Consider the following 15,374-nt stretch of genomic DNA (forward strand, 5'->3'; position numbering starts at 1 on the left):
GGAAGTCAATAGGTGAACCAAAAACCAATAAATCAAGAAATATTTACAATTATGGAAAGAAATATCTATTAAAAGTTAAAAGTAATTGTTTCTAGGGCAACAGAAAACAAGACTGTGGGGAGGAATTACTCAGGGGACTCCTGTTTATATTACCAAGCTCCCAATGTAGTTTGCTTTTTAAATCCATGTAGCTTGCATTATTTCAATGAAAATTAAAATTTAATTTAAAAAGAAAACTACAAAGCACAGGAAGGGAGACAATGGAGATGGCAGCATTTGCAAAGCCAGTAGCAGGAAAATGTGAACAAATAATTCTATCTCACTCTTCAAATTTCAGGCACAGTTGTCTTAAAATACATGTCTTAAAATACATGTAACCATGCATGGCTTTGTGACATCACCTTGATTCTTCTCTTGAACTTTTGTTAAAATCTTTGTTACTGTATTTCCCACAGATCTTCTTCCCATTAGCTAGATTTTAATTCCTCCACTTCAAAAGACAAGACAGCAATATTTACTCAATAAATATTGAATCAGTTGTAACTGCATAACAAATAGCTATGATTTGGCTGTAATTTGGTATAGAAGCCAGACGTAGAAAACCTGAAACTCCAACTAAAGAGAAGAGAAATGGATGATATACATATTTCTGCCTCATTAAGATACTTGAGAAAGAGCACAGTCATTTCTAATAGTCAACACAAACAGTCAAACTTGCACTCAGTTTATCATCTTTTTTTCAAGGTCACTTCTCAAAAAAAAGAATCTAATTCAAAACAAGTACAACATCTAAAGTGAGAACTATTCTCCAATCATTGCTATCATTTTAAAGCCTTTTAAATTTAGCTCAGGAGTTTAATAACATTTTTTACTTATTGATTTTTTTCAATCAAGATATGCAATCTCATTTTCCATTTTTATGCTTTCTATTTTTGATTATCTTGTTTTCTTTTAATCTTATTTTGAAAGAAAAGCTCTTGATGTTTATAATCCCAAAGGAAAGAGCACACTGAAATGCAATGCCTTCCATAATAACCAGAGTTCTCTAAGGTCTAAATTATGTAACCCACAATAATAAGCACTTAACTTACTGTTGAAAATGACTATAATAGTCCCACTTACTATTACAATTATCTCCTAAGAAGAAGACATCTCTGTGACAATATCCTTGAGTTTGTAGAACATGTCTCAACAAAAATAAGCTTTTGTTGCCATTAGCTGATCAAATTAATCATTTAAAATCTAAAGGTCATGGCACTGCCATCTTGGTTTACAGAAGAATAAGCTTTTTGTGTTCTTTTACTCAATGATCTTCATAAAATCATACAATTAGATGGCTGAAAAATTGTGGTAGAGTTCTTTTTGGCATGTCTGAGGTCCACAGGTGTGCTGAATACATGATTTTCTAAGTTGATGCTAGACAAAATTATTTTTTTACTGAGGTATAATTTATATACAATAAATATCATGCAGTGTATGGTTTGATTAGTTTGGGCAAAATTCTGTTTCTCTATCCTACTCCAGGCTTAGAACATTTTCATCACTCAGAAAGTTCCCTCATGCCCCAGCTTCCACAGACAACCACAGATCTATTTATTTTTCTAGTGTAAAACTCTAGGAGTAGAGTTGTTAGGTTACAGGATAGATGTACATTTAACTTCATAGGAAATATTGCCCCCTAAATCACATTTTCTATTCAAACCAGAGAGGTTTAGCAGTTTCACACTCACCCACTGGATTATCAATCTTCTTGATTCAGCCATTCTAGTTGCTATAAAGTGGTATCTCTTTGTGTCTTACTCTGTCTTTCCCTGATTGTTAATGATGTTGAGAATCTTTTCATGTACCTAATAACCATTTGTATATTTTCTTTTGTCAAGTGTCTGTTCAATTATTTAATTGGGCTGTTAGTCTTTTTATTTTTGAGTTGTGATTCCATATGAATCTTAAGCCTAAATGAAATCAACTTTAGTCCTAACCCCCAGGCCTTTACAATCCATAGTGTATCCTTTTCTAAGGAGAAATAGCTAATCTTAAGCAAACTCGTACAAAGTGTTCATTTACTCACTTATTCTGCAGACATTTTACTGAGCACCTACTGAACTGAGCACCTATTGAATGTTATAAGGATAAGACACAACTTCTGTTTTTAAAGAAGTTACAGTCAAATTTAGGAGAAATGTAAGTAACTATAAGTTTAATGTAAAAAGATCCATGAGTGATATTTAGAGAATCAAGATACCATTTCTAGCTGGGTGACCAGCAAAGGTCTCATTAAAATGGTGGCATTCGAGATGGGCTTCAGATGAGGGATAGAATTGCAACAGACAGAGAGGGTGTTTTGAGAGAAAGAACAAGGGCGAGGCTACAGAAAAACACAGGATGTGTTCAAAGAATAGTAACAACAACAACAACAAAACATAATTTGGGCCAAAGGATAGCATTGGAGAAGTGTGTTGTGTTGAAATCATATTGTGGAAAACATGACCTGACTCAGAAGTTTAAGGATGGCTCACTGAAGAATTACCATGGAAATATTAGTAACAGTTATATAACCCATCACAGTTTGTTGCCTCTTCAACTCACCTCTATGCTTTTTTTACTTCACCTTTGCCCACCCTTGGCCCTATTTTAGTCCTGGATACCCATGTCTCAGCCACTGTGCCATGACTGCTCATCTGCATCTACTATTTGGCAGGCACTGGACCTCTTCAGAGAGCAGCGAGATTGAGATTGAACCCAAAGACCTAATCAACCTGGCATGCTTTATCTTCCGTTCTGGGCTTGCCAAGCAGAGCCTTCAGAGCAGCTCTCTTGGAGGGGAAGGGAGCCTCCTAAGGTAGAGAACCAGAGGAGGTTTGTCTGCTAGGCTGCTCTGCTCACAGAGTGAGAAATGACTTGCAAAGATACACATACTCTTAGAGTTCCTGGCTTGGGCGTCAAACCAGACCCATGCCAAGGCAGCCAACTGGTTGCTGGGGAAGCAACCGAAGCAGGTCATCCCTCCCTCCTAAGACACACACCTGTGTCTCCACAGCTTAGGAAGTGGCTTGTGACCATTTTGTGGGGTCCTTGAGAGCTGTGAGGAAGGTCACAGAAGGATTTGAAGAGAAAGAGTAGAGAGCAACTTTTCCAGAATTGTGTGCATGCTGGCTTCTTGCCGATCACAAGAGGATAGTCTACTTCAGTGCTAGGAATCTGCAGACTGAAAGAGTGTGTCAACAACTCAGGATAGTTGGAGAGCACAAAAAATCCAAATTTACTGACCAGTAGCATCTCTTACTACCAGAGCCACTGATAGGAAAAAAACAGGCTAATACTTAAGTCACAGCAAATCTATAATGGTAGGGTTACTTTTTATAACAATTGAGAAATCATTTGCAGAGCAGTCCCAAACTGACTCTTGGTAGGAGAGAGATGGTAGCGTTATTGCAAAGGTCCTCAACATCATACAAATGTTTGTATTTCTTCAACTGACTAAAAGTGTAACTAGGATGATCCTCAAGAGTGAGTTTTTTACTTTAGCTAAAAGAGAAGTTCCCCAAAGCACTGAAAGTCACTCTCCTAGAGCAATGGCCTCAAATGATCATGCATTTTACACCAGAGGATTTAGTCTGAATAAATGTTTTCATATCTATGCCAAGCTGAAAAGTAAACCAGAATGAGTTTTCATCTCTAAGAAAGAATAATTCACGAATCCGTTAACCATTTCTTGTAACATAATTTGCAAAAGTTAATTCTTTAAGTAAGGGCTTTTCACCTTGATCAAAATTGATAGAACATAAAAGAATATTTGCTGAGTCTGAGTTCTAGGGAAAAAATGCTTACAAAATATTCTAAATCATGTAAGTTCTGAACAGTTTTATGAACTAATCACTGCTATTTAGCCAAGATTCCTCAACAGTGATGAATCTGAAGAACAAAAAATAGGTAGGAGCACTTTTTCTTTGCAACTGTTAAGTGTAAATAATCTACATTTTAGTGAGTGCCTACTAGGCTCTTATGCTAAACATTTTTATATAAATTACTTTATTTCATCCAATCAACGCCAATGGATTCTGACCTCTCCAATACTACTTCTCTCATATTTTTTTGGTGATTTCACCCATATCAAGTCTCAATTACTCTTGGGGCAAGGAGGAAGAGAAATAAGGTTCCAACTCTATCCTTCTAGTTGCAGACCAGAAAATCTTAGAGTTGTTCTTGACTCCTGTTTTTGTTTTTTGTTTTGTTTTGTTTTGTTTTGTTTTTACCCATATCCAATTCATGAGAAATCTCCATTCGCTGTACCTTTTAAATCTATACAAACTCCAACCATTCTTAGCATCTCCAGGGCTCCTCCTCTTGTCCAAAGCACCATCCTCTCTATTGTTGGTCTCCTCGTTTCCATCCTTTGCTCTCTTTGGTTTACTTTCAAAGCAGTAGCCAGATTAATTCTTTTATTGTTTTTAATTTTTTAAATTTAAATTCAATTAGCCAACTTATAGTACATCATTAGTTTCAGGTGTAGAGTTCAATACTTCATCAGTTGCACTTTTAAAATAAGTTGGATTATACCATTCCTCTCAAGATTCTTTTTTTTTAAATTTTTTTATTTATTTATGATAGTCACATAGAGAGAGAGAGAGAGAGAGAGAGAGGCAGAGACATAGGCAGAGGGAGAAGCAGGCTCCATGCACCGGGAGCCCGACGTGGGATTCAATCCCGGGTCTCCAGGATCACGCCCTGGGCCAAAGGCAGGCGCTAAACCGCTGCGCCACCCAGGGATCCCTCCTCTCAAGATTCTTGATCTCATTCTGATAAAAATAAAAAGATGAAGTCTTTCTGATGATTTATTAGACACATATGATCTGGCTCCCCACTAGGTCTCTGACTTCTCCCACATTTCCTACTCCCCCACTGTCTCAACTCCAGCCACACAGCCTCCTTTCTTTCTTCAAACATTGCAGGTATATATAGAAAAAAAAAGAAAAGAAAAGAAAAGAAAGAAAGAAAAGAAAAGAAAAAAGAAAAGAAAAGAAAAGAAAAGAAAAGAAAAGAAAAAGAAACATGGCAGGTATACTCTCACCTCAGGGCCTTTGCATTAGCTGGTCTCTCAGCCTGCACTGTTCTTGGCTCAGATAGCAACACGTTTCTCTCCCTCACCTTCTTCACACCTCTGCTCAACTGTCTCCTCCATGAGACCTTCTCTGATACCCTCCACCATTCCGTCTCCACTTTTGAGTTCTTTCTTTTCTTGGCATTCCTTTTCCCCATAGCATTTACTATTATTATCAAATATACTCTGTGTTTTACTAATTTTTTTAATTGTCCCTCTCTCCCCACTAGAATATAAGCATGAAAAGAGCAGAAATTTCTGCCTATTTAGTTTATGGCTATAGCCCTAGCTCCTAGAATCATAGATCAATACACAGAAAGCAATCAATAAATATTTGTTGAATAAATGCATATCATGTTTTTAAATTCTTATAATCAGTCAAACAGGCTCACTCTCTTGAATGTATAACTTTTAAGCCCTTAAGTTATTCGAGTCAGTATTAATAAATTAATTAAACTGCCTTTTAAGCAGTAAATTAATCTTTCTGTTTTAGATGCATTTCATCCACCAGTTTGCAGATGTGACTACACATTTTTAATGGGTCAGCTTCTGCCTATTGACCTTTAGAAAAAAACCCACATTTATTACAAGCAAACATAAAAGAGACCTGCAACTGCTGCTGAAACACTGGCAAGCTAATTAGTGCTTATTTAATTTGCAATTGAATTCATCAAAGGTTCATCTTAAATAATAATGACAATACATCTCACAAAAATGGAAATTGTTCCAGTGTTTGGGGATGTTAGAGTACATAATTGCTTGAGGAGCAATTTGTTCTTCCTATGACATCGAATATCAATTGGCTCTTTTTTGTTTTTCTGGCATCATTAAAATTCAGTGATATTCTTGCCCTGTATATAACCCTGACACTCTCACTCTCTCCAAATTCATGTCCTGTTACTTTCATTAGACACTTAACTTGAGATGGTTCCCATGACCTAGACAATTAGACTTCCAACTGTCTGCCAGGCTTAGCTCAGCTGCCTTCTGTTTTGTGAGTAAATACTTGCTAGAGACAAATTCTCAGGAAACTCAGTGCCCATCACTTGATGAGCTCTTTGTGGAAAGTGCTCAAATCACTAAGAGAGGGTAGACCTCCGGCTTGTAGGTTTCCCTCCATGTGGCTGCACTCACAAATCATTTCTGATCCCTTTGTTGCTGATAGCTACTCTCCATTTTCTCTCACTCTGAAAACAAAATTGTTAATTCTACTACCCCTCCTAAGTTTTATTTTAGAAAAGAAGGTGCACTATTAATAAAATCCCAGATTCAAAGTGGTCAAATAAAAATTTAGGTGAATGAGGAAAGATATGCTTCAAATACTTAAAGTGATCCCTGCCTTGTTGAGTTTGCGGCTTTCACCAGACTCTTTCTCTCCATCAGAGATGGGAAACTATTTGTTGTCTGGCTGACTCAGCACTCAACGAGTATTTGTTCTAAGCTCTTGCACAGATATACATGCTAAATGGAGCAATGATTAAGAATGATACATTGAACCTAAGCTTTATTTCCTCTCCCTTCTAAGGGACCCCTAAAAGATGGGAAAGGAATTTTTGATATACATAAATCCACAAGGACAGAGAGGATAGATGAGGATACAGGGGTGGTCTGGTGAGTTACGGAATTCTGAGAAGGAAAAAGACAAAGGAGAAGGAAGGCAAATGTGAGAGTACTTACAGGAAGCATATATCTGAAGATAGCTTCCTTGCCCTGTAGAACATCTGAAGGGCATGGGATTGTCATGGGAAGTGATGGATGTGGCAAGAATGAAACATGAGGCTAAAAACAGAAGGATTTATTGGAGATCTACACCTAGAAATGTTAATCCACTGCCCTATTCATGCATAATGTCAGCAGCCAAGGTCCCACCTAACCTATTTAAAGACTCTTCTTTGAAAAAGCTAAAAAACTCTAAAACAAGAAAGACCTCCATAATCTTTATGGCGTTTTATGACCCAACAGCAAAATGGACAGCTCTCCCACACAATTGCCCTAAAGCAGAGTCTGCCAGAGGGCAGGCTCCCAATCAGATTTTCAGTCTCGCTTTTAAGCATAAACATGCAACCTAGAATTACTGGCAAAAGAATGCTTATAACGTGAAAGATGGAAACCGAGATTAATAAATGGGGTAGAAATGAGCCTGGAGGAGCCAAACACTTCACAGAGAACAGAAGAGAACTTTTTAACCAAGCCACCATTAGTGACCTGAGACAAATCTGAGAAGACATTTCTCACAGCAGTAAAAACAATGGTGACAATAGATATTTATTGAGAACACGCTGTCAGCTATAGTTCAACAAACTCAAGATGAAGAAACTAAGGCACAAAAGGCTTACATGACTGATAGTAAGTGCAGAAGCCAGGATTCAAATCCCAATCATCAGAATTTAAAAGTCATGTTTCTTAACATTATGTGTGCTTCCTCAAATACACTATTAAAAAAAAGGAGAGAAGTGGTGCCTTGGTGGCCTGGGTAGGTTAAGTGTCCCACTTTTGGTTTCAGCTCAGGTCCTGAGCTCGGGGATCTCAGAGCTCAAGTCCCAGGAGGGCTCTGCTCTCAGCAGAGTCTGCTTGAGATTCTCTTTCTCCCTCTGCCCCTCCCTCTGCTCATGTGGTCTCTCTCTCTCTCTCTCTCTTCTCGTCTCTCTCTCAAATAAACAAAATCTTTTTTAAAAGAAAAAAATATGAAACCTCTTCTTAAAGCGTTATCTGTGCATTTGACAATTATGTTTTCGGAACCTTCTGTCTTTTAAGCACCAGTCTAAAGTGCCAAAAATATGGCAGTGAACAGAATAGGCAGTCCCAACTTTGATCAAACTGAAACTAAAAAATCCAAAGCCAGGCACAGAAAGACAAATACTGCATGGTCCCACTTAAATGCAGAATCTAGGGATCCCTGGGTGGCGCAGCGGTTTGGCGCCTGCCTTTGGCCCAGGGCGCGATCCTGGAGACCCGGGATCGGATCCCACGTCGGGCTCCCGGTGCATGGAGCCTGCTTCTCCCTCTGCCTGTGTCTCTGCCTCTCTCTCTCTCTCTCTCTGTGACTATCATGAATAAATAAATAAAATCTTTAAAAAAAAAAAATAAATGCAGAATCTAAAATAATTGAACTCATCATAAAGAGAGTAGGCTGGTGGTTGTCAGGGCTTGGGGAATGAGGACACAGAGAGATTTTGGGCAAAGGGTACAAAGTTTCAGTTACACAGGATGAATAAGGTCTGAGGGTCTAATGTATAGCATAGTTACTATAGTTAATAATACTATTTTGTATACTTGAAATTTGCTAAGAGAGTAGATCTTCAGTGTACCCACCATAAGGGAAAAAAAAAAAAAACCAACTTTGTGAGGTGACAGATATGTTCATCAGTTTAATTGTGGTAATCATTTTAAAATGTACACATCTATCAAAACACCATATTGTAACCATAAGTCTATATAATTTTTATTTGTTCATTATACCTCAATAAAGCTACAAACAACATTTTTAATTATTTTTTAAAGATTTTATTTATTTATTCATGAGAGACAGAGAGAGAGAGAGAGAGAGAGAGAGAGAGAGAGAGACCCAGGCAGAGGGAGAAGCAGGCTCCATGCAGGGAGCCCGACGTGGGACTCAATCCCAGGTCTCCAGAATCACACCCCGGGCTGAAGGCAGCGCTAAACTGCTGAGTCACCGGGGTTGCCCAATTAATTTTTTAACTCAGTAGAAGGGATGGAAGATACAATAAAATAATTCTGCCATTAGACTCAATAAAAATAATAGGGAAGGGGTACCTGGCTGGCTCAGTCAGTAGAGCGTGAGACTCTTTACCTCAGGGTTGTGAGTTTGAGCCCCTCATTGGGTATAGAAATTACTTAAAAACAAAATCATAAAAAATTACCAGAAAAATTACAAGAAAAAATAGAGATAAGAATATATAGGAAGTCCCTTTTTTACTTACGAGGAGTTACAGTGAGGGAATAAAGAAAATGAGAGGCGTAAGTTATCCTGGAAACAATTCCAAAAATTGTCTTAAAGTTAAAGAGCACAGCCTTCCAGACTGAAGGCTCCACCCCCACCCCCAGGGACCAGAGTAATAAGTGCAAAAAGATCCTTACCAAGGCGTATCTTCCTGAAATCTCACACTGGGAACAAAGACAGTGGCATAGCATCATTTCACAAAATATACATGTAGCAAATCATCATGTTGTACACCTTAAACTTACATGTTATACATCAATTATATCTCAGTAAAGCTAGAAATTAAAGAGAGAGAGAGAGAGAGATGGTGAGAGGGAGAAAGCCATAAAAGCTGCCAGAGGGTAAAAAACAAGTCAATGACCACAGAACAAGAACCTGAATTGTATCAGTCTTACCAAAAGCAACAATGTGTGCTAGAATTCAGTAGAGTAAAACCTTTAGAATTCTAAAGGAAAACTATCTGCAACCCAAAATTGTAGAGCCAGGTAAAATATCAGCTGAATAGAAGGGTAGAAAAAAAGTCATTTTCAGACATGCAAGGATGCAGATAATATCTCCCTCATCTATAGCTTTTCTAAGAAATTACTCAAAAAGGTGCTCCAATGAAACAGGGAAAAAATCAAGAACATTACACAGGATTCAGGAAGAAATTCCCATCGGGGACAAGGAATACTCTTCTAAGAAGCTCGAAACTTCATTGTGTAGACATTGGAGGAACCATGGCTTCAAGCTGGAAAGCAATACAATGAGGTCCAAGTTCTAGAAAGAACATTCTATCTTAAGTCTGAAGGTGGGATTAGTAGAAATTTTCTAAGACCAGTCAGGAAGTCGTTGCACACCTCAGGTGAAATGTAATTCAGACCTAAACTAAGGTAGTACTAATGAGAACCATGAGACAGCTACAGACATATAAACAGCTAAGCTAAAATCTGATTAGAGAGCGTAGTTCAATGCATCTTTCTGTGGACATTCATGGCACAAATGTAGGGCAAGGGCAAGAGAGACTCCATGAGAACACAAGTCCTCAAAGATGGTGGAGACAACTAGGAAATAAATACCAGTAGGCTTGGAGGGAAGAATCATTGCATTTGGGATTTTTTTTTAGTGGAAAGGGAGTGCTTACGACTATTTTCAAGTATACAGGAACTCCTCCCTTCCTTTCTGATAGCAGCCAGACTGATTAAAATTGTAGATCTCTGCAAGAGAGGTTAAATACCAAAAAGGAGGAAAAGCAATTGTTCCCCTTGCTTGACTCTATAAAGCACCAAAGTAGCATGAGTGGAGTGGCTTGCATCAGGAAAGGGCAGTAGCTTAGGAACACTTTAGGTTAACAGCAGGCCTAATGGATAGTCTGAGAGCTACATCAAGTGGCTTATGCCAGCGGGGAGTGAGATGGCTCGAGATAGATTCCAACTTGGGCTGTAAGTGGCGGTAGGCCCCTAAGATGAGCTTGGAAGTGTAAGCAAGGGCCAGATTTGTAGGACATTATAGGGCATGGTAGGATGAGTAGATGCTATTCATGGTACATTGGGAAGTCACTGAAAGGTTTTAAGAAGAAAAGTGACCTTATTCAACTCTTATGTTATGTCTGACTACTCTGGCTGCCGTGTGGAAGATACACTGGAAGAAGGAAGGATAGACAAGAAAGCTATTGCACCAAAAGATGATGTCAACTTGGACTAGAAAGCCTACGCTGGAGATGCAAATACATGGATTTGGGATTTTGTGGGGAGAGAGGGTTTTTTTTTTCCTCGATTAAATGGATTTTTCTTTCCTAGATTAAATTGGGTGGGGATAGGAGATCAAAAGCTCGTTTGGGGATGGACCTGTTGAGTTGGAGTTGCCTATGAGGCATCCGGGATGAGATGTCAAATAAGCAGTTGGATATACAAATCAAGATCTGGCCTGGAACTGTATTTGCCGGGTTCCTTGCTTCTGACTTGTGCTGAGATAAACCCCAAATTGGGCAACCCCAATGAAGGGAATTGCCATTCATTGAACACGCCCTACAGGCCAAGTTCTCATTATGTTACAGATGTCTCTATCATAAGTTGTACACACATTTTCCTACACCTGCTTTTCTCCATCTTTGTCCAAGCACTCTCCCAACTCAGCCCCACTGGGACCCAACTGGAGGCTACCTGAGATACGCTTTGTCACAGACACTCAGACAAAACCATGGACTCAGTTCCTTCCTCCCAGAATCCTAATGAGTCCCTGGAGGATGGCTGCACCTGGCTCTGTGTTCAAAAAAGACTCCAGAGGACTGACGATAAGGGGTAGAAGAAAGTTTCTACAGCAGCGAACCTAAACTTGATATCCAAATTATAGTTATGGCTCCACCCTTGGTTTACTGAGTCTCTTTGGATACAACATGCCTGTTTTTCTTTGTCTTAGCTTTAATATGGATGTGCTTCACAAAAATGTTTTGAGAATTGAAGTAAGATTCTAAATTACCTAGAGAGCATCTTAAATAATGCAGATTCCTGGGCCCCACCAGCAGAGATTCTAATCCAGTTGGTTTAAGGTGTGGCTCAGGAGTCTCTGTTGCGGGTTATTCTGATGCTGGTCCCGGCTAGTGCCTGGACAAGAAACACTGATCTGCAGAGTGGTAAATTGCCAGTTTTCACTAAATATCTACCTTAATACTATCCCCACTACTTGGATCACTATAGCAGTTTTAAAATAAAACACAAAATTATTTGACACTCCTCCCATTGTGAAATGAGTTCTATGTTCCCTGCCTTTAGATCTATTAGTTCTCCTGGGACACTATAGATGCTTCCTCTCAAAATGCTCCCTCTCAGAATCTGACTGCCATGATATGGGAAGCCGAAGCCCTGGGACACTTGGGTGGCTCTGCAGTTGGAGTGTCCGCCTTTGGCTCAGGGCGTGATCCTGGAGTCTCATGATCAAGTTCCACATCGGGCTCCCTGCATGGAGCCTGCTTCTCCCTCTGCCTGTGTCTCTGCTTCTCTCTGTGTGTGTCTCTCATGAATAAATAAATAAAATCTTAAAAAAAAAGAAAAGAAAAGAAAAGAAAAAGCCCAAGCCCCACGGGGAAGCCACATTAACAGTCCCAACTGAGCTGAGCTTTGAGTCATCTCAGCTCTGGCCCAGACATGCAAGTGAAGGAGTCTGCAGATAATACCAGCCCCAGGCACTGACTTGCCCCAGCCTTCAAGTCTTCCCAGCTTCCCAGATACAACAGAACAACGATAAGCCATCCCTGCCATGCCTTGTTCAGATTCCTGATCCTCAAAAGCTATGCTAATGATAAAAAGATTGTCGTTTGTTGCCACGTAGTTTTGGGTGTTTTTGCCACTCAGTAACTGAGATGGTTCCTAAAGTGTTCTCTCAAGAAATATGTATTGAAGTGTAAACACAGTACTTGGAAGGATAAAGTCAGATGAACACAGGCAATCAGTGTATCCAACAGACAGCAAAGCAGGGAAAATGAGCCAAGAGATGCTCTCTTGTTTCATTGACATGAAAGCATCACTGACTGGGTAAAGAGACACACAAGTTGCTTACAGAAAGCTGAAGGCAGAAAGATGGTAACCCCCTGAAGACAGCATGGCTAAAAGAGAAAATGCTGCATCAAAAGGACAGATGAGGCAGGAGAGCGACGCTAGCTTCATTTACTTCACAAATGCATTTATGGCTAGCTCCCAAATCCCTCAACTCTCTTTCTAACAGCAAAGTTGTTCATTTATGCTAGTTTCCCAAACATACTTGCTTAATGTTAAAAATCACCTGAGAACACATAGGAATAAGTGCCAAGGGTAATTCTTACCATCAGGCAAGTTTGGGAAACGCTCAATTATAGAATTTAAAGTACATACAAAACAGAAGAGCAAATGTGACACCCTTCTCTGAGAATCACAGTTCTGTACTAATAATGGGCTTAATGTGAGAGCTTCATATTTGTAAAAAATGACTAGCAAATTCTAGAAACCTTGAACTCTGAGAATGTAAATTCCAGGTAAGTCAAATTAGAATAACATAGAGGAAGAAGCTGTAAATTTTGGGATTTTCTTGCTAATAAGATACTACTAATTATATTAAACACTTTTTAAAAGACTTTATTTATTTATTCATGAGAGACACAGAGAGAGAGACAAAGACATAGGCAGAGGGAGAAGCAGGCTCCATGCAGGGAGTCTGATGTGGAACTCGATCCCGGGACCCCAGAATCATGCTCTGAGCCAAAGGTAGACGCTTAATCCCTGAGCCACCCCGGCATCCCTATATTAAACATTCTTAAATGTAATCATGAAAAAATTGTAAAACAGGGGCGCCTGGGTGGCTCAGTCAGTTAAGTGTCAGACTCTTGATTTCAGCTCAGGTCATGGTCTCAGGGTCATGAGATGGAGCCCTGCACACTCAGCCAGGATTATGCTTCTTTCCTTCTCCTTCTGGTGCCTACCCCCATCTCTAAAATAAGTTAATAAGTCTTTTTAAAAATTGTAAAATTTATTGTAAAATTTAATTGATAAAAATATAAAATAAGAGGTACTAGGTTAAATATTCATGGTTTTATTTAAGCTATTATTCAATGCCAAAAATGATGGGGCAAGATATATAACCTGGACTGGACTCTCTGGGACTGAGAAAAGAAAAAGAAACATCACACTGCAATGTGAATTAATTCTACTTTAATAGCTAATACTAATGTCTGTGTTGACTCCAGCCATACCACCTTCCCCACTGTTTTTGGAAGTGACTTGAATCTCATTTCAGATTATTACTATAAATACTGGAGTTTTCTTTCCATGAAATACATTTACAGCCCTCTAAAGAAACTCGGGGGTGTTTGTTATCAGTCATGGATTCACCAGGTTACTGGCACTACTCCCAAGTTCTGCATCATTAGAAGATTTCCATAATACAAGTTTAGGTCCATTTCAGTGAGCAGTTTATTAATCCCAAATCCCTAGTCCCCATAGACCCTGAGAGCAATTCAGTCCCCTTTAAGACTATTCAAATATATTTCTCTTGCCTCTAGAGACCTTTTAGTAGCTATGTGGTATAATTTTCTGGAGTAAAATTGATAATCTGCCTCTGATTCCTCTGATTGCATTTATGGCAACGAATAAAATAAAATGTCTGCTAAACTGTTATTTGTATTGATGCATACTGGAATTCCAAGTAATAAAAATGGGGAGTACCTTGTAACATATCAACTTGGAAGCCAAATATTCCTCCTTAGACCAGTGGCAGTATGTAAAGAACTCAGTTCACATTCAAGCCGAGAAAGGAGCATACCCCTACTAATCTCTGGCCTGCTGGACCTTCCAGTCAAGAAGTAGAAGGCTCTTGGGCAGCCTGGGTGACTCAGCAGTTTAGCACCTGCCTTCGGCCCAGGGTGTGATCCTGGGGACCCAGGATCAAGTCCCACGTCGGGCTCCCTGCATGGAGCCTGCTTCTCCCTCTGCCTGTGTCTCTCATGAATAAATAAAGTTTTAAAAATATTTTTTTAAAAAAAGAAGTAGAAGGCTCTGGATATTCACCAACTCTCTGTTTTCTCCTTCCCAGGGATGTCTCTTACACCAGTGTTACTGCCCTGCCATCCAAAGGCCTGGAGCATCTAAAGGAGCTGATAGCAAGAAACACTTGGACTCTAAAGAAACTCCCACTTTCCTTGAGTTTCCTTCACCTTACACGGGCTGACCTTTCTTATCCAAGCCACTGCTGTGCTTTTAAGAATCAGAAGAAAATCAGAGGGTAAATGGCGGTGTCTGGAATAAGCGACAAAGGGTCTTGGTAGAAGTTGCATTAATTTCTGGGTTTGGAGAAGGTTTGTGGTTTGAAAGCCAGGTGGAAAGAGTTGAAGCATCCATGAGAAACATGAAATCCATAGGGCACAATGCCCTCACTGACTCAAAGCGATTGCAGATGAGAAATAAAACCAATGTCACTGGTTCACAGCAGGGAGGTGTGGGGATCGTGTAGAATCTTGTAGAGATTATACTACATGATTCCCAGTCTCCAGATTCAACACACATTAAGTACGGCAACACATAGTAGATGCCACCACTATGAGGACAAACTTAGGAACACAAGCAATTAAGATTTTGCAGATGTCACAGCTTACTGGCTATGTGTGTGTGGAGGGGGCTTTGGACTCAGCTGGCTTTGTACCCTACCGTGCCATTTTCTAAATGTGTTATTCCAGCCTACTTACCTAACTTCCCTGAGCCTCTCTGAATGCGGACTGTAATGTTATCCTTACAAACGGAGGTTTTGAGAAGATTAAATGAGAGACTGAATAGAAAACACCTATCGCAATGACCTGGAATATTTTAAATTCTC

General features: G+C 39.4%; 1 protein-coding gene across 1 annotated transcript in view; it reads left to right on the forward strand.

The window, feature by feature from the left end:
* The window catches only part of TSHR (thyroid stimulating hormone receptor), a 155,914-nt gene that overhangs the window by 136,002 nt on the left and 4,538 nt on the right, over positions 1–15,374 (forward strand). The window contains 1 exon segment of the mRNA NM_001003285.1: positions 14,598–14,786. Coding sequence (NP_001003285.1) covers positions 14,598–14,786 — 189 coding nt within the window.

This window comes from Canis lupus, chromosome 8, assembly GCF_011100685.1.
Source record: "Canis lupus familiaris isolate Mischka breed German Shepherd chromosome 8, alternate assembly UU_Cfam_GSD_1.0, whole genome shotgun sequence".
Classification (NCBI taxonomy): domain Eukaryota; kingdom Metazoa; phylum Chordata; class Mammalia; order Carnivora; family Canidae; genus Canis; species Canis lupus.